Source organism: Eptatretus burgeri, chromosome 12 (assembly GCF_056783735.1).
Source record: "Eptatretus burgeri isolate ZD-2024b chromosome 12, Ebu_testis_v1, whole genome shotgun sequence".
Lineage (NCBI taxonomy): Eukaryota > Metazoa > Chordata > Myxini > Myxiniformes > Myxinidae > Eptatretus > Eptatretus burgeri.
In genome coordinates, this window is record NC_140972.1 from 11,266,635 (window position 1) to 11,290,130 (window position 23,496).

Consider the following 23,496-nt stretch of genomic DNA (forward strand, 5'->3'; position numbering starts at 1 on the left):
ATATATATATATATATATATATATATATATATATATCGTTTTAATGGTTAGGCTGGTGGGCTCTGGATCTAAGGATCCCGAGTTCAAATCCCACCCGGCTGTTGAATTGATACCACGTGGGGTTGATTCTGCCTGTCATCCTTCCGAGTTCGGCAAAATGAGTGCCAGCTTGCTGGTATCCTGTGTCGGAGTGGCGACCCATCCAGGATTGTGTCCGATAGCCAAGGAGATTGCTAAGGCAGCACAAACGCTCCGCACAGTGTCTGGTCCCAATGGGTGGATGGATATCGTTTTTGGCCCTATCTCTCAATGGTGAAGAATCACTTAAAATTCTAGTAGCTGGATCTGGATCCAGATCTTCACGCAAATCTTATCAGTTCGTCATTGTCACACACCGAACCTGTCCACAAAGTTTCATCAGAATCCGTCCACAACTTTTTGAGATATCCTGAACACATACATACAAACAAGCAGACAGAAAGGGGTGAAAACATAACCTCCTTCACCTTCAGTGGTGGAGGTAATCAGCTGGTCATGTAGGTTTCCTCCTTCACAGCAAACGCTCAACCGCAAGTCCCAAGGAGCTTTAAAAAGACCTCCAGGATAAAGTTGTACAAAGGCACAGATTAGGGATGGGTATAAAAATATTTCAAAGGTCTTGAATTTCCCTTGGAGCACAGTTAAGACAATCGTTAAGAAGTAGAAGGCGTATGGTACCACCAAGACCCTGCCTCGATGAGGCCATCCCTCCAAACTGTATGACCAAGCAAGGGGACTGATCAGAGAGGACACCAAGAGGCCTTTGGCAACTTTGAAAGAGGTACATGCCTTTATGGCAAAGACTGGTCACTGTGTGCATGTGACAACAATATCGCAAACACTCCACAAGTCTGGCCTGCACAGGAGGGTGGCAAGAAGGAAGCCATTACTCAAAAAAGCCAACTTTGAGTCCCGTTTGAGGTATCCAAAAAAACCACACTCCGGAGATTCTGAAGCCATGTGACAAGTTTTGTGGTTGACGAAACCAAGATGGAACTTTTTGGCCTAAATGCAAAACGTTACGTTTGGCACAAACCCAACACAGCACATCAACCAAAGAACACCATCCCTACTGTGAAGTATGCTGGTGGCAGCATCATGTTATGGGGATGTTTCTCATCAGCAGGGACTGGGGCACTTGCCAGGATAGAAGGGAAAATGGATCGAGCAAAATACAGAAAAATCCGAGAGGAAAACCTGCTGCCCTCTGCAAGAAAACTAAAAATTGGGAAGGAAGTTCACCTTTCAGCATGGCAACGACCTGAGGCTCACAGGCAAAGCTACACTGGAATGGCTAAGGAACAAAAAGATAAATGTCCTTGAATGGCCCAGTCAGAGCCCTGACCTAAATCCAATCGAAAAATCTGTGGCATGACTTGTAAGATTGCTGTCCATCAACACTCCCACGCAACTTGACTGAGCTTGAACAGTTTTGTGCAGAAGAATGGGCAAATATTTCCCAATCAAGGTGTGCAAAGTTAATAGAGACCTATCCCTACAGACTCACAGCAGTAATCGCTGTCAAAGGTGCTTCCACCAAGTATTAACTCAGGGAGGTGGACACTTATCCAACCAAGATATTCTAATTTCGTATTTTTAATTAATTTTCTGAAATCTGTATAATTTGATTTTAATTTGGAAGTTGTGGGTTGCGATGTAAAATAATGCTGGAAAATGTCTGCTTTAATACAGTTTAATTCCAGGCTATAAGGCAACAAATGGTGAAAATTTTGAAATCGTGTGTGGACTTTCTATAGGCACCGTACGTGGTTTGGGGCTCAGGTGTGCCAAGGAAGGACTGCACAACAGAGGATGCTCCGTCGGTGACTGGCTTTGGAGGCAGCTTGGAAATGTGGCTTCCCCAGGAAAGATCATGGCAGATAGTGAATGAATGAATGAATGGACTTCAAGAGAATAGTTGAGAAAGTGGATGGGGTTCCAGACGGACATACAATGCACATACAATCTTCGCACATACAATGTTATAGTCACTTGATCCTAAATGCTCCCCTGTCTCCACCTTCTGCACCATGTTAGGATCGTTACTTAAAATGAGGTCTCACACTGCACTCTACACTCCTAGTGGGTGTATCTACAAACTGGGTTAAAAATCAATCTTGGAATAAAACTAGGAAATCCTCATCTGCTCTTCCCTTTCCCTGTTCCTGGTCCCAATCTATCCCTGGCCAGTTAAAACCCCCAAAATCAACACTCTTCCCTCACCACATGCTCTTTTGAATTCTTCATGTACTCCTTCACACTTTGAGCGTGATAAAAGCATCTCACCAGTATCTTACTGTTTTTGCAATCTCTAATCTCAATCCATCCAGAATCCTCTACATTAATTCCCTCCTTAATGTCACCTTTTTCTCTTGCTGTTTTTTGACACAGATTGCAACTTCTCCTTTTTTTTTCTCTCCTGATCACACCATTACATAATGGTGGACTTTTGGCATGAACAGTTCCCTTAATTCCCCTGTGTTTTCTCCCTTTATCACTTGATATTCATTGAATAACAAAATGCTCGTCAACAAGGAAATTTATCGATGATAAAAAACCCCCCAAAAAACATCTGCAAAGGGTCTTTTTGTGTCAAAGACTTTCCATGATGTGTTTGTGACTGAACACATCCTGAACTGTGTTGGTTTTTTGTTGTCATTGTCAAACGAGATTGGGCAAAGGTAGACCAAGTTGGTCATGGGCCTTCCATGATTTTTGCCTGATTTTCAAGAGTAAAGGTAGTGGGGAACCGGCACACCTTTCAAAAAAATGATCACTTGATGTTCAACTCAATAATGTCAATCTCTGTTTTGTTTCTCATTCACCATCTACTTCTTTCACAAACCCCTTCCTCCTTTGATTCCCAAATCTTGCAGTCCCACCCTAATGTTTTTACACTCCACTGAATGTAGACCAAAGTGTACTCAGTGTCGAAAGTAAAGTGATTGGTGAAGTACTGGATTTCCACTCGCTCGTTTCAATCACCATCTCCTTTGTCCACGCGCAGACCTTTAAACAAAATGATCGCTTTCGCACCTGGCCTTTTCACCGGTTCCTGGAAGGCCGGAGGGAGTGGGACGTTGCTTCTGCGCCAACGTTTGCACCGAAGGGAATGCCATTCCGGGGACGTGGAAGGAAAAGGTCCTCCATGGGGCATCGTTTTCTTTGGGTCGGACACCTTTGCCGCAGAATCTCTACAATCGCTGATAAAGGCCCGGTGAGGTCGTGCAACTTTTCGTTTGATTTTGTTCTTTATATGTCTTTGTTATTGTTGTTTTTATGATTATTTTAGAAAATTTTTTTAAAGACTTGCTGATATACGAGCCTCAATTGTTTTTGTAGATTTTGGGAATGTGTAATGCTCGTGTTTATTCATTTGCCAAAAGGTTAAAACTTCACCTTTTCTTTCACTAAAATTTTTTTTTAAAAACTTCCAATTTACTAATGCATAATATATTGTTGCAGTTATGAAAATGGACCCTGAGGTGGAGCGTTCAACATGTAAAGAGATTCCCTAGTTAGATATTTCATTCGTAAATGTACTTGGTCAGGTACCTTCCTCTGGTATCGGGAACGGGAAAATGTGTTGAGTGTCAGCAGGGAACAAAATAGTGATCTTTCACTTTCTTGAGACTCCTTCATTTCATCCATCCCTCCTTCAACTTTCCATCCATCCAAATTCCTCGCCCTTTCACTTCCGAACCCCACTTCCCAGTGCTTCCCGAAAAGCCTTCACCCTTTACTTCTCGAACTCTGTAAAGCCGCTGTCACACCTTGACGTTTTAGCCAGCGTATGCCGACGTATGAAAAATTTGCCGAATACACTGGCACACGTCGAATACGTTATGGGTAAGTTTTGTACACGTTAAGAGCACGCTGGCATACGTCGTAGTACGTCGACAAATTTTCAGCATGTTGAAAATTTTTCGATGTATGCCAGCGTATGACGCACGTTCCGCATATGCTGGCCATAAGTTGTAAGCACGTTATGCGATCGTTGACACACGTCGACACGCGTTACTTGTAAGTTACTCATAAGTCGAAACACGTCGAGGTAATGTTTAGCGTACCCGAAACTTATTTTAACCTTCGAATAATGTGCTTTAAACCTATGTGTAACATATCTCCAACGCATATTGACGTATGTAGATGTATTTGACGTCTTCTGGACGACCACAGAACTTACTGAACGTGTTATTAACTTACAGCTACCGTATAATGGCGTATTGGCAGCGTTTAGGGGAATTGGTAGATAAAAATGAGGTTCACACAGGAGGAACCCGTCAGTGTTCCAGACTCCATGGTTTTTTTATTTTTATTTTTTTCTTCGGCATGACAGTGATGTTGACACTTCGATTTCTAGTGCGGTTATGATTTAAATCGTTGAGCAGCAGCCTATTAATTATATTATATTATAACCGCACTAGAAATCGAAGTGTCAACATCACCGTTATGCCGAAGAAAAAAACCAAAAAACAAAACCATGGAGTCTGGAACACTGACGCTAAACATTTACCTCGACGTGTTTCGACTTATGAGTAACTAAAAAGGAACGTGTGTCGACGTGCGTCAACGATCACATAACGTGCCTACAACACGTTACTCATAGGTTAGAAATAAGTTTCGGGTAAGCTAAACATTACCTCGACGTGTTTCGACTTATGAGTAACTTACAAGTAACGTGTGTCAACGATCGCGTAACGTGCCTACAACTTACGGCCAGCGTATGCGGAACGTGTGAGTCATACGCTGGCATTCGTCGAAAAATTTCAAGCATGTTAAAATTTGTCGACGAGCTCGGCGTACTACGATGTATGCCAACGTACTACGACATATGCCAGCATGCTCTTAACGCATACAAAACTTACCCATAACATAGTCGACGTGTGCCAGCGTTTTAGACAAATTTTTCATACGTCGGCATACGCTGGCTAAATCGTCAAGGTGTGACAGGGGCTTAAACCCCCTCTTGGTTCAATCCATTCCAGTACCTGCTGTCCCTAATCCCTTCAAATTATTTTACCGATCCTATCTACCTCCCCCCCCCCTGTAAATTTTGACATCACAACCACACCGACACACGTTCGAAGCCAACCCGAGTGCTGCTATTGTCGTCATCGGGCAAGGCAGTTCCTGCATGTTCAACACGACTGATGGAAACGCTAATGCTGTGGGCGTGGCTCGGATGTGCGGACGTGATGGAGCTGACCCGCTGGGCCGATGGAGATGCAACACAAGCAGGTAAGAGGTTGCCTCAAGCGCCTTTGCCATGCCTCGCTCCATGCTCAATAAAAGCTGAGTGAGCCAACAAACGAACTGTCTGCGGTCGGCATGTCTGATGAACCATAAGCCGCCACCGCCTGAAGAACTGCCTTCCTACTGTCTTATTGCTGCTGCGCTGCTGTCTGCTGAGCCACGTGCTGTCAGATGAATCATGAGCTCTCGGACGAACCTGCCGTTATGAGTTTATTGCCTGGATGAGTGCGCTGATACCAGGCTGACCAAGGGAATTCCAAGAGTGAATGCAGCACGTGATCTACAGGTGCCGTGGCTCCAGAAATGCATGCACACGACATTCCTGACACTGCACTGACATGCGCACCGCATTTCCCTTCCTTCCATACCCTTCACTTTGTGCCGACGCAAGCCCGCCTGTTTCTGTGGGTTGAGCAAGGGGCCGAAAGAATGCCCCAATCTTCATTCTCTCTCTCTTTCTCTTTCTCACTTCTGCAGCACATCCATACATGCATTACAAATCCAGTCAACCAACAGAAACATAAGGCAGCGCAGACTCGTGCGCTGGCAGATGGGGTGGGCCTCCAGAGACGATGTCATCACCGATGCCCCACCTTGGTTGTCGTTAGCGCTGCAGGAGATGGGCCCACCCAATGAGTATCGCATGGATACAAGACAGACCAATGAGGAGGCAAACATCCAAGAAGATAAATCTGCGCTCGAGGGTACAGCCAGGTGCTGCGCGGTCCTGAAACCACGCTCCTCCCAGGAGTCATATAAGCAGGTACATTCAAGGGCTGAGAGCTTGAGTGTCTGGAGAAGTCATGAGCTGAGAGTGAGCCTGCGAGGACGAACGGGCTGGTGAGTAATGCAGTGGAGGGCTGACAATCGGACCAAGCAGTGGAGTTTCCCTGGATGTGCCGGATACGACACAATGATTTACACCATCTATTCTTGCTTTTCTACTTCAAATTCATTCCCTTTGAACGCACAAGAGCAATCAACGACAAGCCCTCATCCTTCTCAGGGCTAGGTTACTGACTCTCATCTCACACTTTCCTCTAAAGCACTGCAGGCATTAACCCTTTGCACCTCTCCCTAAACTACTCACTACATTCTCTACCCCCCTCTTCTTTCTCTTCCTCTTTCTTTCGTTTTGACCAAGGTGAGCCTACCGAATTGCGTCGGGTGAGCGAGGGGCCGCCAATATGTCCCATCATCTTCTCTCTGTCTATCACTCTTTCTTATCTCCTTTCCCCGAAATGACTGAGGTGCCTATGTGTAGAACCTGTGATTAAGTTGATTAAGTGGGCTTCTGTACTCGAGGGTAAGAGCTTTCTTTCGTGGCACTGTTTGCCTTGTATATATGTGCCTTTTTGCTCATCTTCATAAACTGCTTTCCAAACTGTTGGATAGTCATTTTCCATTGGTTAGAACATAGTGTGTAATTGGTCACAGGGAGTTCAGCCCTGCCATTTTGTTGTAATTAGTCGTAGCCAACATTCCACTTGCGGTATATCTCAGCCGTTTTGATTAATAGCAGTGGAGTGTTGGGAAGCACAGTCCTTATCTGGGGTGATTCATTTGCCAGGAAGGTAAAGCGGGATTTGGACGCTGGACCCTGGACCTAAATTAAGCATCTCAGATGTCGTCTGTGGTTGCTTAGCAACCAGTCATGTTGCGGAGTTATCTGCGGTTCATCGGCTTCAGGCTTATCGGAGCGCCCCCCTCGTGACCCGGACCCGAGTCCGTAACTATATCATCCAAACGCCAATGCTTATATCATCTGAACACAATAAAACAAAAATATTTTATTATATTTTGGTATATAATATCGAGGCTTGTATGAGAGCTAACATGCAGGACATAAAACAAGGGGAGCAGGAGACTAGGGGTGGGAGAGGGAAGGACAAAACAGTGGGGAACATGCATTAGGCGATCTGTGGAAGGGAGACGGATGAGGTGGGGTACATGGGTAAACAGGATGGACACGACAAGGACTTTCAGGTCCTCACATGACAGAGACTTTCAGGAAGGAAAGCAGGGAATTTGAAGGAGGTGGATTAACGGGGGTAGAAAAGATCGTGCTTTTTGATGGGGGACGATAAGAGGTGGTGGTGAACAGCTGTTTTGAAGACCTGGAGGGAAGAGTGGGATTGACGAGAATGTGGGGGTTTGTCCCAAAGGCGAGAAAAAAGAGGAATGAAAGAGTGAAGGTGAGCAGTGATTCGTGATTTTGGTAGTTTTACGAGAAGGGGATTGCTGGCAGATCTTGAGCGTCCTGCGGAAATATGGAGGGGGGGGGACATATCGCAGAAATATGTGGGGGGGGGACATATCGCAGACAGAGCGGAGGGGCAAGGCTGGAGAGGAGACGGTACAAGACAAAGACCACCGACCTACCTGCGGTGAGAGTGTGAGAGACACAAAGACTCAGCCTCATCGTGGGAGATACCAATGATCCTAAATGCCTTGGCTTCCACAGTGTAAAGCTGAGAAAGGTGAGAGGCAGGAGCACCAGCCCAAAGGGGAGAGCAGTACTCCATTAGGCTGCGGACGAAAGCTTTGTATGTGGTCAGGAGTTCAGATGCGTCAAGGAAGGACTTTGCACGACGGAGGATTCCTAGTCGGCGACTGGCTTTGGAGACCAGGTTGGAAATGTGGCTTTCCCAGGATAGATCATGGCAGATAGTGAGACCTAAAAGCTTGAATGAAAAGACTCCCTCCAGAGGATTGTTGAGAAAGTGGATGGGGGTGGGGGGTGGGATTCCAGAAGGTCCTTTCGGAGTGACATAGTGAGAGTGTGAGATTTGTCAAGATTGAAAGACATGTTCCACGTGTTGGACCAGCTTTGTGATTTTATCCAGATCTGCAGAGAGCGAAGAAGCTGCTGCTTGCTGATCTGAGGGATGACAGATGGTACGGCAGAGGGTGGAGTCATCAGCAAAGAGATAGAGGATTTTCCAGATAATCGGAGAGATCATTGATGAAAACCAGAAAAAGAACAGGGCCCAGAACACTGCCTTGAGGAATTCCAGCCTGAACAGGAAGAGGGGATGAGAGAACTCCATTTAGGTCCACACGTTGGCTGCGACAAGAGAGGAAGTCTTCGAGCCATGAGTGGAGATGTCCTTGGATACCATAGGAAGAGATTTTGGTGAGCAGGGTGGAGTACCAGACCACATCGAAAGCACGTGATATGTCGAGGGGGATGGCATTGATTTCATATCTGGCATTGAGTATCTCCATCCATTGTTGGGAGAGCAGAAGCAGCATATCCAGGGTCGAGTGACCTGGTCTGAAACCAAATTGATGATCGGAAATTGAGGCATTGGAGAAGAGGAAGGATTTAATGTCTGAAGCGATGATGGATTCCATGACCTTGCTGATGATTGGGAGAATGCTGATTGGTCTGTAGATGCAGGGATCTGTTTTTGCACCGTTTTTTTTTTATGCAGGGCGGTAATGTTTGCTGATTTCCAAGCAGATGGCAAACGACCTTGAGCAAATGAGAGGGTGAATAGAACAGAGAGGGGGTGAGCAATCTTGAGCAGAAGAGCATGTTTTTAGGACACGTGGGCTGATGCCATCTGGACCGGTTGCAGAATCAGAGTCGAGGTTTTACAGCAAACTCTCCACTTTGTCAGGAGAAAAGGACACAGAGTCCAGGAACAGCTGGGTGTGACTGGGTAAGGTGGGTTCAGAAAACGATGGGTTTGAGACACAAGAATTGGAAGCAAACACAATTTAGGCATTTCTTCAAAATGCCAACAACTTTGGAACAACGTGTTCCCATGCTAGTATCGTATACACAGGTTAACTTGGCAGCCAATTTGAAAAACATTCCTCAGCCCAGAGCCAGAACTCATCAGCAAGGTACCATCAATCAGACTACCATGGTACTCCGTTTTTTTAACAATTTAAATGCTCTAGCCACATTACGATGGATCACTATATCATAATTTAGGTGAAAAAAAACCACTTATTAGTTCTCTGCCGGTTTTACTGGAGGGGACTATAGGTTTGTTCTTTGTCTGTCCATCTGTTTGTTCCACCCTGGTGGTTTCTCTGACTTTTTTTTCCCCCATACCCTTTAACATATTCAACTAAAACTTGCTATTTTATAAGTTGCTGAACAAGTTCGAGTTTCAGGGCGTTTCGTCAATTTTTCAGTTATGCCATTTTTAGACTTAGAAAATATCACATATAATTATCGACGAGTCAGTTTTCAGTTGCCCTGACTCCACTCCACAACTTTACACCCATTGGCTGGACAGCTGGCCTGACTGCACCACAATACAATCTTGCACTGCCATTACATGAAGCAGCACACATCGGCCGGCCTGAGCCCTAGGTGTCAGTCGATGGTTCAGTTCAAGCGGAATGATCCCAGGTTTATAACCATAATGTATTATACATGCACAGAAGCCGTACGCATGCTTTTTCTTCATCTATGTACGTCAGGTTATTTTCAGCACCGAACGCACCATTGTACACCGCCCAAATAAAGGGATGTGTTTGCTGGTGCGTAACGTCTGGCTAAAACCAAAATTATGCACAAAAACATCCATTTATTTTGCTTTTGTGTGAATAGCACAAATAAAGGTTGTCGGCGGATGGCCTACAGTTTTTTATTTTTTTATTTTTTTTTGTATTCCTTTCGAGGCTCGTATGAAAGAACAGAAAGGGGGGGCATGAGACAAGAAGGGCGGGAGTGGGAAGGACAAAACAGTGGGGAACAGAGACATTCGGAGATCTGTGGAAGGGAGAGGGATGAGGTGGGGAACATGGGGAATACAAGATGGACATTACAGGGACTTTCAGGAAGAAAAGCGGGGAATTTGAAGGAGGTGGGCTTGGGTGGATTATCGGGGGTAGAAAAGATGAAGGATTTGGATGGGGGATGATAAGAGGTGGTGGTGAACAGCTGTTTTGAAGGCCTGGAGGGAAGAATAGGATTGAATAGAGTGAGGGAGTTTATTCCAAAGGTGGGGGGAAAAAAAAAGTGGAATGAAAGAGTGAAGGTGAGCAGTGATTCATGATTTTGGTAGTTTTACCAGGAGGGGGTTGCTGGCGGACCTTGAGCGCCCTGCGGAAATGTGGGGACAAATCGCAGAGAGAGCAGGGGGGTGGGGGGAGGGTGAGGCTGGATAGGAGACGGTAGAAGACAGACCACCGACCAGCCTGTGGTGAGAAAGTGAGAGGTCCAAAGACTCAGCCTCATTGTGGGAGATGCCAATGATCCAAAATGCCTTGGTTTCCACAGCTTGAAGCCGAGAAAGGTGGGAGGCAGGAGCACCAGCCCAGAGGGGAGAGCAGTACTCCATCAGGTTGCGGACGAAAGCTTTGTAAATTGTCAGGAGCTCAGGTGGGCCGAGGAAGGACTTTGCACGACGGAGGATTCCCAGTCGGTGACTGGCTTTGGAGGCAAGGTTTGAAGTGTGGCTTTCCCAGGAAATGCACACTCACCTCTCTGTCTAGCTGGAGTTCGAATCCTGATTCAGCTATGAACCGTCACCCCGGTCACACACACGTTTTTGCTTCATGTACGCATGTGCATTGGATGATTAGTTCCCTACTGGTTTCACCGGAGGGGACTATAGGTTTCTCTCCGTCTGTCTGACCATCCATCCATCCCACCTGTGGTTTTTCAACCTTTTTATTTTATTTTATTTTCCATACCCTTTGACATATTCAACTGAAACTTGGTACATGGCTTCATTACGGTAAGTTGCAGAACAAGTTCGAGTTTCAGGACGTTCAGTCAATTTTTCACAGTTATGCCCTTTTTCGACTTAGAAAATATCACATCAGTTGGGGACATGTATTGCAAAGCAATTCTCGCTCTCGTTTCATTTTTCACTCCAAAATCATGAAAGAACAATGTAGCGGAGAGAAAAAGGTAACGCACTGATGGTGGCAACATAGACAGGTTCCTGAACTGGGGAACGAGTAGGGGAAAGAATGGGGCAAGGTGCAGGAGAATGAACAAATGTAGAAAGAGGAGGTGAGGAAACACAGCATCGAGATGAATGAGTCGCACGAGAGCATCCGGCCCAGACAAGGACACACAAACCTGATACAAGGGTACAAGTGAATGTGGTTAATGTGACGTGTAACTACATTACATTAACCAATTAACAAAAACTTTTAAACCAGACAATTTTAAAACGGGGATCCTCAGCTTTTGAAGTTGAGAAGTCGAACTCTCAGAGTGGAGAAGATCGAGTCAGGTTGTGAAGGAACTTGAACCAGAGCACTTAAGCACTGTTTTGTGTATTAACCAAGGGGTTACGGGTTTACTTCATGGTATCTTTATACCCACCCCTTAGTACAGCGAACCTTCGTTATGCGGATCTCATTTTCCATTATTTCTTGTGTGGAAAATTGCATTTCGTTTCCAAACCCCAATTCTTTGTCCTATAAACAAAGCCTTATTGCTTGCTATAATGATGGTTTTAGTTACAAGTGACATTATAACATTATTATTTACCTAATGATAGTCATCCATCCATCTATTGGGACCATACTCTGTGCAGTGTTCTTGCTGCCTAAGCGGTCTCCTGGCTATTGGACACAATCCTGGACGGGTCGCCACTCCGACACGATATACCAGCATCCTGGCACTCATTTTGCCAACCTCAGAAGGATGACAGGAAGAATCAACCCCACCTGGTATTAGTTCAAAAGCTGAGCGGGATTTGAACTCGGAATCCTCGGATCCCAAGCCCACCACCCGAACCATTAAGCCAACGCCAGGCATATAATATCGTTAATTTAGTTGTAATACTTACCAAAACAATCGTGAGTCCAAATTTCTTGAGGAGAAGGTCTCGGGAGGTGGTAGTTTATGATTCTCAAGCCTTTTGAAAAGTTAATCGGTGGAAAAGCACGCTGCACAATCACCAGACACTGTGGCAACTCCTTGTGTAGCGAATGAAACGAACACCTTCGTTAAGCGACGACGAACAGCCGTCAATTAAACCATTTGTTGTGGCAAGCTTTCGCAAAAAGAACGTTCGTTAAGCGGGGAATACCTTTAAACTTATTCAATTAACTCCACGGAACTATTTTCATGCATTGCAACATGTATGACCTGTTCATGTCCTTTGATCGATGTACAATTGGTCTCAGAATGATATGGCCGAGTCACAACTGCGACTTGATGTGATTGTACTTTGCTGTGCAAATGAATGTTTTTCCGGCCATTGTAAAAATGTTTCTTGTTGCAGAGCAGATGGTTTGGTGGGAGCTTTGGAGGTGGTCGTGCACAAGAAAGCCCAGAAAGCTGTCGTGGAGTTGGTGGATAAGGCTGGCCTAACGTGTCACGTGTGGCCTTACATGCCACCCACACATCATTCATTTCACGTCGGAGTGGTCGTCTCTTTCGGCCGTCTGCTTCCGGAAAGCCTTACTGCTGCTTTCCCTTAGTAAGGAGCTCGACATCAGTCAAACCGTGATGTTTGTGCATTGCAATGTTATCTCTTAAAACTGTTTATAAGTATGCAAGAACATTGAAGTTAGCCATCTATCGCCGGTGAGGCAGGATGGCTCTGTTGCGAACTCGCTGACCCATTGAGATGTCTGGTCTGGTTTCAATCCCTCACTGGTTCGGGTTTAACTGCAGTGCCAGAAAGCAGTTGCCGCATCTCGTCCTTCAGTTGAGGATGTGAACCGGACTATGCCGTCTTCACTTAAAGAACTGGCCATTACTTTCTGTACCCTCGACAAACTCCCTACATTGTCCTGATTAGTCATATCTACAGTGCTGAGGAGTACTGAGTATGTACACAGCACAAACATCACTGACCAAATAGCCTCTTTCTGTCTGAGTTTCAATGCTGCCATGATGTTTCATGGAAGAGAGAACGCATTGATTGGATTGCAATTGCCTTCCCAGTGCTGGTCAGGGTGAACCTGGAATGCAGCCATTGTACCAGCACACAACAGCCTGCTCTTTTTGAAAGAGTGGGATCTTGAACGTCTGCCAGTTTATCCGCCCTCCTAAAGGACTGCGTACTCCGTTGTGCATTGTCCTGCCAGTGGCATGCTGAAAAAGGTTTACAGTCAGGTCGGGAATCGAACTCCAATGACATGGGTCAAAGCAGGGACATAACAGGCTTCATGTGATTTTGTTCTTGGTCGTCCAACATAAATAACCAAATTAAATCTCAGTTCAGATTTTGAGTTCTTGCACACCTGCAAATGTTGTGTAAACCCGGTTGGTGTGAAATGCGAGGATGAAATTTGATGGATTTACCATTTGTGCAGTTGCTCGAAAATGGCAGTGTTGCATCATGAGATGTGTGTATCTTTTGTTTATCAACAGATGGATGAGCACAGCTCTCACAGTGAAGGTGATAATACGTGCGAGTAGGTCCATTTTACATCTTCTCATCATTCTTTTTCATCAACCTTTACAGTGGGATTGTAAACGTACACCCGAGCCTTTTGCCACGCTGGCGAGGCCCTGCTCCCATCACGCACACTGTACTCAGTGGGGATAAGGAGACTGGGATTTGCATCATGCACATCCGGCCACACAAGTATGCTTTCAGCATGTAGCTACAAAACAGAGGAGTGATGGTTGAGCAGCATACCTCCTCAACGTCTTCTGCAATTACCTTTGTGCTTTGTTCTTTTACCTTTTGGTAGATATGATGTCGGGCCCATCTTGCTTCGACAAAGAGTACCCGTACACCATCGTTGCACCACTCGGGAGCTCGCCACCAGCCTCGCTCACCTCGGTGCTGACCTCGTGAGTGTTGGAACATTCGATGCTGTTTCACAGGAAGGTTTTAGAGTCTAACTTTTGTAATTTTGTGAGGATGAGGTTTATTAAATCATGGGAGACGAATCTTTGTCTCTCTGTCTCCCCCCCCCCTTCCTCTTCTCTCCCCCACCTGTCTCTCACCCCCTCCCCATCACTCCACCCCCTCGCCATCTCCGCCCTCTCCTCATCTCATCCCATCCCGCCCTCCCCGCTTCTCATCCTGCCCCCACCCTCCCCATCTCTCTTCCCCTTTTCTTAAAACTAATGTTTCTGCACCAATATATTATAATTGGTTTAAACCCTGGCTCATACATTTCAGCCTTCAATTTTCTCGGAATCCTTCTATGACAGACCACAGGAGCCTCCACTTCACGCCCCCCTCGCACTCTTCACGTCCCCCTCGCCCTCTTCACGTCCCCCTCGCCCTCTTCACGTCCCCCCTCGCCCTCTTCACGTCCCCCTCGCCCTCTTCACGTTCCCCCTCGTCCTCTTCACGTCCCCCCTCGTCCTCTTCACGTCCCCCTCGTCCTCTTCACGTCCCCCCTCGTCCTCTTCACGTCCCCCCTCGTCCTCTTCACGTCCCCCCTCGTCCTCTTCACGTCCCCCCTCGCCCTCTTCACGTCCCCCCTCGCCCTCTTCACGCCCTCGCCCTCTTCACGCCCTCGCCCTCTTTACCCTACTCCTTATCCCTTCTCCCCTTAAAAGGAAAAAACACGAGAACCACACTGAAACGTGAGGCTTGTTCTATATTTCAGAACGGTACCTTTGACTGTGAAAAGTAACTTTTTCAAATCCCTTTACTTATTTCACTTCAAATATACACTCTACCGTTTCAGTCTTTCCTCTTTTGCTGCAACACATGCATGTCCTCATGAATGTCTGCATCTGTTCTGTTAATTTAACGTGCCCTGTCGGACATGTTTGACAAGCTGGTGCGGGCATTGCGAGATTTGCCGGAGAATGTGCAGTGCAGCATTCCGCAGGATAAAGAAGGTGGGACACACGGTAGGTTCCGCAATGTGTGCCAGTATTTCCATCGCGTATAAAAACCATGTTGCTCTTTTCAACTTCTTCTTTTGTATGTAGCTCAAGGCTTCAGGGATATACTGCTGATGCAATGCCATGTGTAGGTTCGAGCAGGAATTTGTAATTTGTTCAGCGTTCCGTTGATAACTCACCTACTCTTCACGAAGGACATCCGTGGGATGTTTAACATCCACCAATGAACGCCGGCAGACAGGACTTCCAGTTTAACGTCCATCCGAGGGACGGCACACACATTGATGAATCGCCCTGCATGTGAAACACCGGGCCGACATTTAAACCCAGACTTGACGGCTTGGAGGCGAGTATTCGCACTTCTCGGCCATCCTGCCAGTCTTATTTTGAAGTGATGTGTCGTTGACTTTGGTTCTTGGTCGATATTGGCCTGAGTATAAAAATGGAGGAATGCTATGCCTGTTTCATTTGTGCACTGGAGTTGGGAAAAGCCAGTCCAATTTGTACACTGAAATGGAGAGAGAGGATACTGATGCACAAGGTTGAGACCAGTGCACGTACGCTGCTGGAGTGGTGCGTGATACCTTGGTTACCTTGGTGGAGAGTTGCACCTGCATTGAATAAAATCTGGACTAGACTTGAGTTGGTAAGGGCATTCACCTGCGTGGCAAAGGAGCTGACGAAGTCAGGGATTGTAGGTGAAACGGAGTGCATGACAATTGGGTCAGAGTGGAAACGAGAGTCACGTATGACATCAAGAAAGGCAAGACAGATTCAGCGGTGCTGTTGACACTGGGTTTGAAGTCTACTGTTATGTCGGCATCGACGGTGTGAATTGTGGTGCAGCTAGCCTTGGTGAAACTGAGTTGAGGAGCTTCGGCGGACCCAGTGGAGTTGGAGACCGACCGTGCAAAGATGAAGATGGACTCGGTGGAGTTAGCAGTGAGCTGGAGTCAGCAGAAGTTGTCCACTTGGATGGACGTTAAACTGAGCGTCCCAGCGACCACCAGTAGCTGGTTGAAGTTGAGGATCACATGTTGTCCTTCGTGAAGAGTATGTGAGTTATCACCTGCACCCTGAACAAATTACAAATTCCTACTCTAACCTATAAAGGGCGCTGCATCAGCAGCATGGCCACGTTCCTACCAGTGAAGGAAACCAGCAGCGTTGTGCCATCCTCAAAATGATGACAAGTTAAATGTTTATGTCCATGGATGATTGGAGAGAAAGTCTCTGCCAGAACAATGGGCATTTTGGGTGCATTACCTTCCTTAAAATAGGCTTTTGTTACAGCACCAAAGCCATCAATGACCCTTGCCTGGGTGAGGTGGTCGCAGCACACCTGTGAACAGGTTGATCGACTCCATCGAGCCCTTCATGAAAGAGTGAGTTTTTGTGGGAATGGAATGTGGTGTGGGATGATCGACAGCCCAGATTACCCCTGTATGGTTTCAGTGCACCTTTTAATAAGCCATTCCCTTGTTGCATCACCTTTCTGTTTCTGACTTATCTCGTGTTTTGTATTGCTGCGTCAGAAGGATCCATTAACACAGACCACTCTGTGCCGGGGGTACAACCCCATGATGAGCTGAAACGGTGTTCATATTACTCCGTTCTTGTTACTACCAAGTCTACATTCCCTCAAGGATAACCCAATCAATAACCAAACCTGACGCTGTTCACACAGGAAGGCAGGAAAATGGGGAAATGCTTCTGATTGTTAAAAGGGGGTTGGTTTACAAAATTAATCTGGGGAAAAAGGAAGGACAGGACGATTAATAAACTGTCTGGATGTGGTGGTCAAAGGACACAAGAAAAGGGGAAGGAGGACCATGCAATGAAAATAAGGCCTAACCTATTAATGGCAATACCATTTTCATACAACGAAGGGGAACAGGCGAGGACTTTAGGCTGGCATGAGCTGATTGTGGCTCTACCACGATGGTGTAGCCGTGCACATTGGTTGGTGCGGCACGGGCAAAGTGCAGCTCAGAGCGTGACGGCGAGCTGTCCGATCTTTCGAGCACATCGTCGTGCAGCGACGAGAGACAAACGGAGAGATATGATAAGAGGAGAGACGGATTATTCTCCTGAAGTCCAAGGTTTAACTGCTCTGGTGGTTTTACACAGAGGCCCACCTTTGCATAATAGCACTGCCTTTGCTAAAAAAAAAAAGTGAAACGTGTCACCATCGAACCACACGATACCATAGTATCTTTCGACGTTGCCTCGTTCACCAACGTGCCCATAGCCCTGGCGATCGAGGTAGCGAACCGGCGGTTGATGGAAGATGATCGGTGGAAACAGGCCGTGAGTGCCTGAAGCCCGATGGTCGTGTGTGATGTTCTCTCTGCTTGCCTCTTCCACGTACTTTGTCTTTGGCGAAGTATATTACAAACAGGTTTTTGGCACAGCCATGGGCTTGCCGGTATCGGCAGTCATTGCCAACATGGTGATGGAGGATTTGGAAGAGTATACCATTCCGACCCTAGCAGTGCAGCCAAGCGTGTGGTTCTTTTTATGTGGATGACACTTTCGTCATCTGTCCCACTGACACGGTGAACTCCATACATGAGGCCATCGGTAAAACCTTTTCATCCATCAATTTCACCCTCGGCGAGGAGAAAAGTGGAGCCCTTCCTAGACACGCTTGTAACAAGGGATCCCAAAGGAGCGCTGAAGGTCACGGTATTGAAAGACCACACGCACGGACCGCTACTTCGATTTTGATTATTGTCATCCGTTGGAGCACAAAATATTTGTGGTGCACACCCTCTCAAAAAGAGCAAACGAGTTACCATCTACCATCGAAGACAAGATGAGAGAGGTGGACCATCTCCAGAGTGTATCGATGGCAAATGGTTACCCCAGACAGCTTGCTACCAGAAAGGAGAACGATTCTGGCTGGTCCACATAACAGGCTGGGACCGAAAGAAGAACCCAGGGGTTTTTTGTGTTCTTCCTTTTGTACCGGGTGTATGGCAGAGGATTGGCAGGGTATTGAAAGTGACAGGAGTGAGGGTAAGTTTAAAACAGGTCTTCACCCTCGAGAGCTCTTATGAGGGTCAAGGACAAGCTACCGAGGAAGGCTAGGGTAGGGGTGGTGCGTGCGGTTCACTTCATGTTTGTTTGCCTTATTGGTTTACCAAGTGAGTTGCACCTTAAAACTCCTGAGATAAATGGGGGAGCTTAATTGTTATTATTTATTTATTTTTAAACTTAAACCACTGGTTACACACAGGTGAACCCTATTACACTTATTTTGAAACCTTTCAAACAAATTAATTTGCTCCTGAAGTGAATTAGGGTTAATTGGGTCAAGTGTTTGAACACTTATGCAACTGAGAATCATCTGATTTTTCTCTCTTAATCTAACTTATTCACATTTTATCTGCATTTTTTTTTTTTAATCATTATCACTTTGAAGTGGGGTGAATACTTTTGCAGGCCATTGTATATTGATGTGCTTGTTTGTTGCAGATGCCTCTTCGAACTCTGTGGAAAGGACAAACATTGAAGATTCTCGATTTGGAACCCCCAGTAAATATTCCTTTGGGTATGTTTTGTTTTTTGTTTGAAGTTTTTGTTTATCCTGCTACAAGTCACGAGTAGTTTCCTGCCATGATTAAAAGGCTACGCTATATCAGTTTAATTGCTTGATTACCTCCGCCACCAAAAGTGAAGGATGTTATGTTTTGCACCCCTCATTCTGTCTGTCTGTTTGTCTGTCTGCCTGTGTACAGGATATCTCAAAAATTTGTGGACAGGTTCGGTGTGTGACAAGGACGAACTGATTAGATTTTGGTGAAGATCCAGATCCGGATCCGACGACTGGAATTTTTAAAGTGATTCTTCACCATTGAGAGATTGGGCCAAAAAATGATATATAGCACGATATCTCAAAAAGTTGTGGACGGATTCGGATGAAACTTGGTGGACACGTTTGTTGTGCGACGAGGAAGAAATGATTCAGTTTTGTTGAAAATCCGGATCCCGATCCAACAAGTGTTTCTTTCGTGATTCTTCACCATTGAGAGATGGGGATAAACTAATATATAACACAATATCTCAAAAGGTTGTTGACGGCTTCGGATGAAACTTGGTAGACAGGTTGGGTGTGTCACCATGACGAATTGATTCGATTTTGGTGAAGATCCGAATCTGTATCTGGAGACAAGTATTATTTCATTTTCTAATTCATTCTTCACCATTGAGAGATGAGGCCAAAAACGATACATAGCATGAGATTACAAAAATGTATTGGTCTCGATATGTTCTTGTGGATTAGGCATTACGTGGTGGAGGGATGTGCTCTACCAAGTTCCCTTCCAGTTACATTTGTTGTTGATCTTCTTGCTGTCGTTAATTATTAAACGTCGTTACTTAATTGCACGGATGAACTGCAATGAGTGATTGAAATGACTGGTTCCACACACTGATATCGAATGATCAGCGGATGGGGGAATGGAAAAACGTGGTGAGAATTTATTACTTCCGTCACCGAAGGTGGACAGAACTTATGTCTTTGTCTGTTTGTCCGTCATTGTCTGTCTATCTGTGAGCAGGATATCTCAAAATGTTATGGACGGATTTTGACGGACCGACTGCAGGGTTGAAGGACAAAATCGAGGGAAACTTAGACAAACAATGGATGTGGGGAGGAATGGGGGGCAGGAAAGAACGCATGGGGTGCACTGGATGGATGCAGAAGAATACTCTCAGGAGGGAAAAACTAGCAATTTGGAAGGAGGAGGGATTGGTATGGGTTAACGAGGGTAAAAAAGATCATGGTTTTGGAATGGAGACGATCTGAGATGGTGGTGAACAGCTGTCTTGAAGACCTGGAGGGAAGAATGAGATTGAAGAGAGCGTGGAAGTTTGTTTCACATTTGGGAAAAAAAGAGGAACAAATGAGTGGAGGTGAGCAGTGATCCTGGATTTTGGTAGTTTCACCAGAAGGGAGTTGATGGTCAACAGTTATTAATAGAATAATATGTCTACCACATCTCTCATAAAATCCAAGAGAGCAGAAGATCGACGCTCATTTTAAGTGGTTTTTCTCTCTGCTGTAAAATGGGAATTCTCACTGCCTGGGCCATCAGCACTTGGCTTGTGCCTCATCCAGGGGACGAATCCCTCAAAGGATGGCTAGGCCCACCCCATTGGAGAAGAGTATGTTGTACTTGCCACAAGCTCCAAATGAGGTGAGGTGTGGAAAATCGTTGTCCAAATCCAAATCCAAATTCCAAAAAAATCCAAATCGTTGAGGTGTGGAAAATGCACGGACGATGGGAGACGAAGAGCATCGGGCAGCTCTTCTTCTCATTAAAATGGTGCATGAAACTCAGCCATCGCATACCTGGCTTTTGTTCATTTCACCTCTGCTCCACGTACCCAGTGTGTGCATCTTTTGAGCACTCCGGATTTCCTGATTTTTCTCCATTCCATTCATTTATCCCTTACGGTGTGGTTTGCTTCCATACCGTTTCTTCACTACTCGTCCACTACATGCATGGCTCGTCTCACGCTGTTCACACGTCCACTCTTCTGGCATGCTCGGCACTTTGAGTGGCCTTGCATACGATGCTTGTGTGTCCTGTTGGGAGTTTACTTTTTGTTTCGTACTTCGGCTCATCGTTTATCTCGCTCATGCTGTATTTTTGTTTTGTGCAGTCCCTTGCCACGTATAACCATTTGGGGGCAAAAGGCAATGGCTGGGTTATGAAAGGTGTGGAGTGGTGAGGGCTGAGGGGAATACATGACGCGTACGTTCCATACCGCCAGGGACCTAAATACTCAGTTTACATTTGGGTTCACAATATAATTTCACATTAAAATGAATTTCTCAAACCTTCCTTCATCAACAAAACCTCCACCTTGTGCCGTTGCTTGGATGAGACCAATTTGTTTCAACATGTACAAGCTTATGGTGTATCTGACATACCCAAGGAAACAAATACCTTTATTTATTCATATGAGGCCTGTGGCTGCTTAGCTGCATCATTTTGTGGGGGGTAGCTATGCCACTGATGCAGTGCTTCCGTTACCAGTAAGCTAGCTGACCTCGGAAGGATGACAGGCTGAGTCAACCCAGCTGGTGTTAATTAAACAGCCAGACAGGGGCTTGAACTCAAGACCCTAGGATCTTAAGCCAGCCACCTGAACCATTAAGCCAACACCAGGCTTATCCAATAACTGATGAGTAATAACATACCTGTAACAGATGTCATTGCAATTGGCTATTCCTCCTAAATGACAGCTGTTCACTACCATCGCCGATCATCCCCAAGCCAAAACCATGATCTTTTCTTTCCTTGTTAACCCTTCCTCCACTTGATGCCAACCCCCCTCCTTTCAGGTTTCCAGTTTTTCTTTCTGGGGATTACCCTTCTGTATCCATCTTGTCTACCAAATGCGTCCTTTCCTACCCCTCACCCTCCCCCCCCACACCCCCCATTCCTCCCCACACCCGTTGTTTTCCAGGTCTCCCCCTTCAACTCCGCTGTTGTTCTTCCATGAGCCTCAACGATTTATACATAAAAAATGAGAAGGGCACTCGGTAGAGTGCATACCTCTGATATGCAAAGCCTGATCCAGCAGAACATATCGGGGCCCAATATATTTTTTGAAATATCGTGTTTTATATATCGTTTTGGGCCAAATCTCTAAATGGTGAAAAATCGCTAACATTTTCTTTTTTAATTCTCGTATCCGGATCCGGATTCAGATCTTCACCAAAATCGAATCAATTAGTCCTCACACAACCAAAATATCCACCAAATTTCATCCGAATACATCCACAACGTTTTTAGATATACAATATCGTTTTTAGCCCCATCTCTCAATGGTGTAGGTCAGGTCAGGAATGGGAGCATGCGCTGGAGCAGCGTGTCTTTGCGTCCTCTTTCCGCCGGTACTCCAGAGGCCTCCGTCTGGCCATCCTCCAGGCAGGTGCCTGGCCCATCCCCATCTCCTTGAGATGCTGATCAATATGCTGCAGCCACGAGGCACGTGGTCAGCTCATTGGCCTCCTCCACTCACGAGGCTCACTCTCTGAGAGATTCTGGTGAGCACGATCAGCGTCAGGAAAACGAGCCACATGTCCATACAGCCACAGCTGACGCTCACGCACTACACAGGTAACAAATCTCATTTGAGTCTCTTTCAACAACCGCTCGTACACAAAGTCCGACCAGCGATAGCCAAGGATTCTCCGAAAATATCTGGTACCAAAGGAATTAAGTCGCCGTCTCAGATCCCTGGTCAGAGTCCAAGTCTCACATCCGTAGATCAAGACCGGCAGCACCAAGAACCTGAAGACTTGGACTTTCGTCCTCCTCCACAGGTACCGGCAGCGCCACACACCATGATCCAGTGAATCCATGACTCCCCAGGCCTGACCCAGACATCCACTGACCTCTGGCTCACAGCCAGCAGATATGTGAATACCACTGCCAAGGTAAGTGAATCTTTCCGTGACGTTAACATCCTCACCACGAACAGGTCCAGACAAGATAGCAGCATCCAAGATGTCATCGAAAGCTTGGATCTTAGTTTTGACCCAGGAAACCCATAATCCCAGTGGCTCTAATTCCTCATTAAGCACCTTGTGGGCCCCCAAAAGGCATTGTAGAGTCTCCACAAAGATGACTGCATCATCTGCGACATCAAGGTCTGAGATCTTGACATTCCCAAACGATGCACCGCAGCTTGATCTCTCCATCATCCTCCCCAGAATCCATTCCATACAAGTACTGAAAAGTGTGGGGGCCAGTACACACCCCTGACAAACTCCAGTGACAACTGGAAACAAGTCAGAGATGGTATCACCACATCTCACAGCACTCTCAGTACCAGAGTATCATTTAGACATCAGATTGATCAATTTTGGTGGCACCCCATGAAGACCCATAATCCTCCAGATGGCATCCTGATTCACCGAATCAAACGCTTTGCAGAGATCAACAAACGCTGCAAGCAGCCCCTGCCGAAACTCTCATCTGCGTTCGGTGAGGACCCTAAAAGCAAGGATGGGGGTGAATCGTTGACCTCTTTGGTGTAAAGCCTGACTGCTCTGGACACTGGTGTCAAGCAGATGGTGGCGAACCCTATCAAGAATTATACGAGCAAATACCTTGCCTGGCACTGAGCAGCGTCACCCCTCAGTAGTTGTTGCAGTCTTGGTGATCACCTTTCCCTTTCCAGAGAGGGACAACAAGGCCCCTCTTCCAGTCAGTTGGGATGATGCCTGTGTTGCAGGCAGAGCACAGAACTACATGTGACGACACGACTTCAGCATTTCCACCAGACTTGAGAAGTTCAGCATGGATGCCACAGATTCCAGGAGCTTTACACCATTTCAACCGGTTCACCGCAGCCTGTGTTTCCATAAACTAAGGTGGATCACAGTTGATTGGGGGGTCAGCAATAGGGATTGTAACACCCCTGAC

At 46.1% G+C, this 23,496-nt stretch overlaps 1 protein-coding gene across 9 annotated transcripts in view; it reads left to right on the top strand.

The window, feature by feature from the left end:
- MTFMT (mitochondrial methionyl-tRNA formyltransferase) overlaps positions 1–23,496 on the top strand; it is a 35,751-nt gene that overhangs the window by 7,341 nt on the left and 4,914 nt on the right. For 6 of the 9 annotated variants that reach the window (XM_085849502.1, XM_085849503.1, XM_085849504.1 and 3 more), the window contains 7 exons: positions 3,047–3,256; positions 12,507–12,704; positions 13,698–13,820; positions 13,930–14,032; positions 14,977–15,052; positions 16,340–16,431; positions 18,527–18,602. In XM_085849502.1, the coding sequence (XP_085705628.1) occupies positions 3,047–3,256; positions 12,507–12,704; positions 13,698–13,820; positions 13,930–14,032; positions 14,977–15,052; positions 16,340–16,431; positions 18,527–18,602 (878 nt within the window). The remainder of the gene's footprint in view (positions 1–3,046; positions 3,257–12,506; positions 12,705–13,697; positions 13,821–13,929; positions 14,033–14,976; positions 15,053–16,339; positions 16,432–18,526; positions 18,603–23,496) is intronic. The other 3 variants (XM_085849507.1, XM_085849508.1, XM_085849509.1) reach the window with 1 other exon arrangement.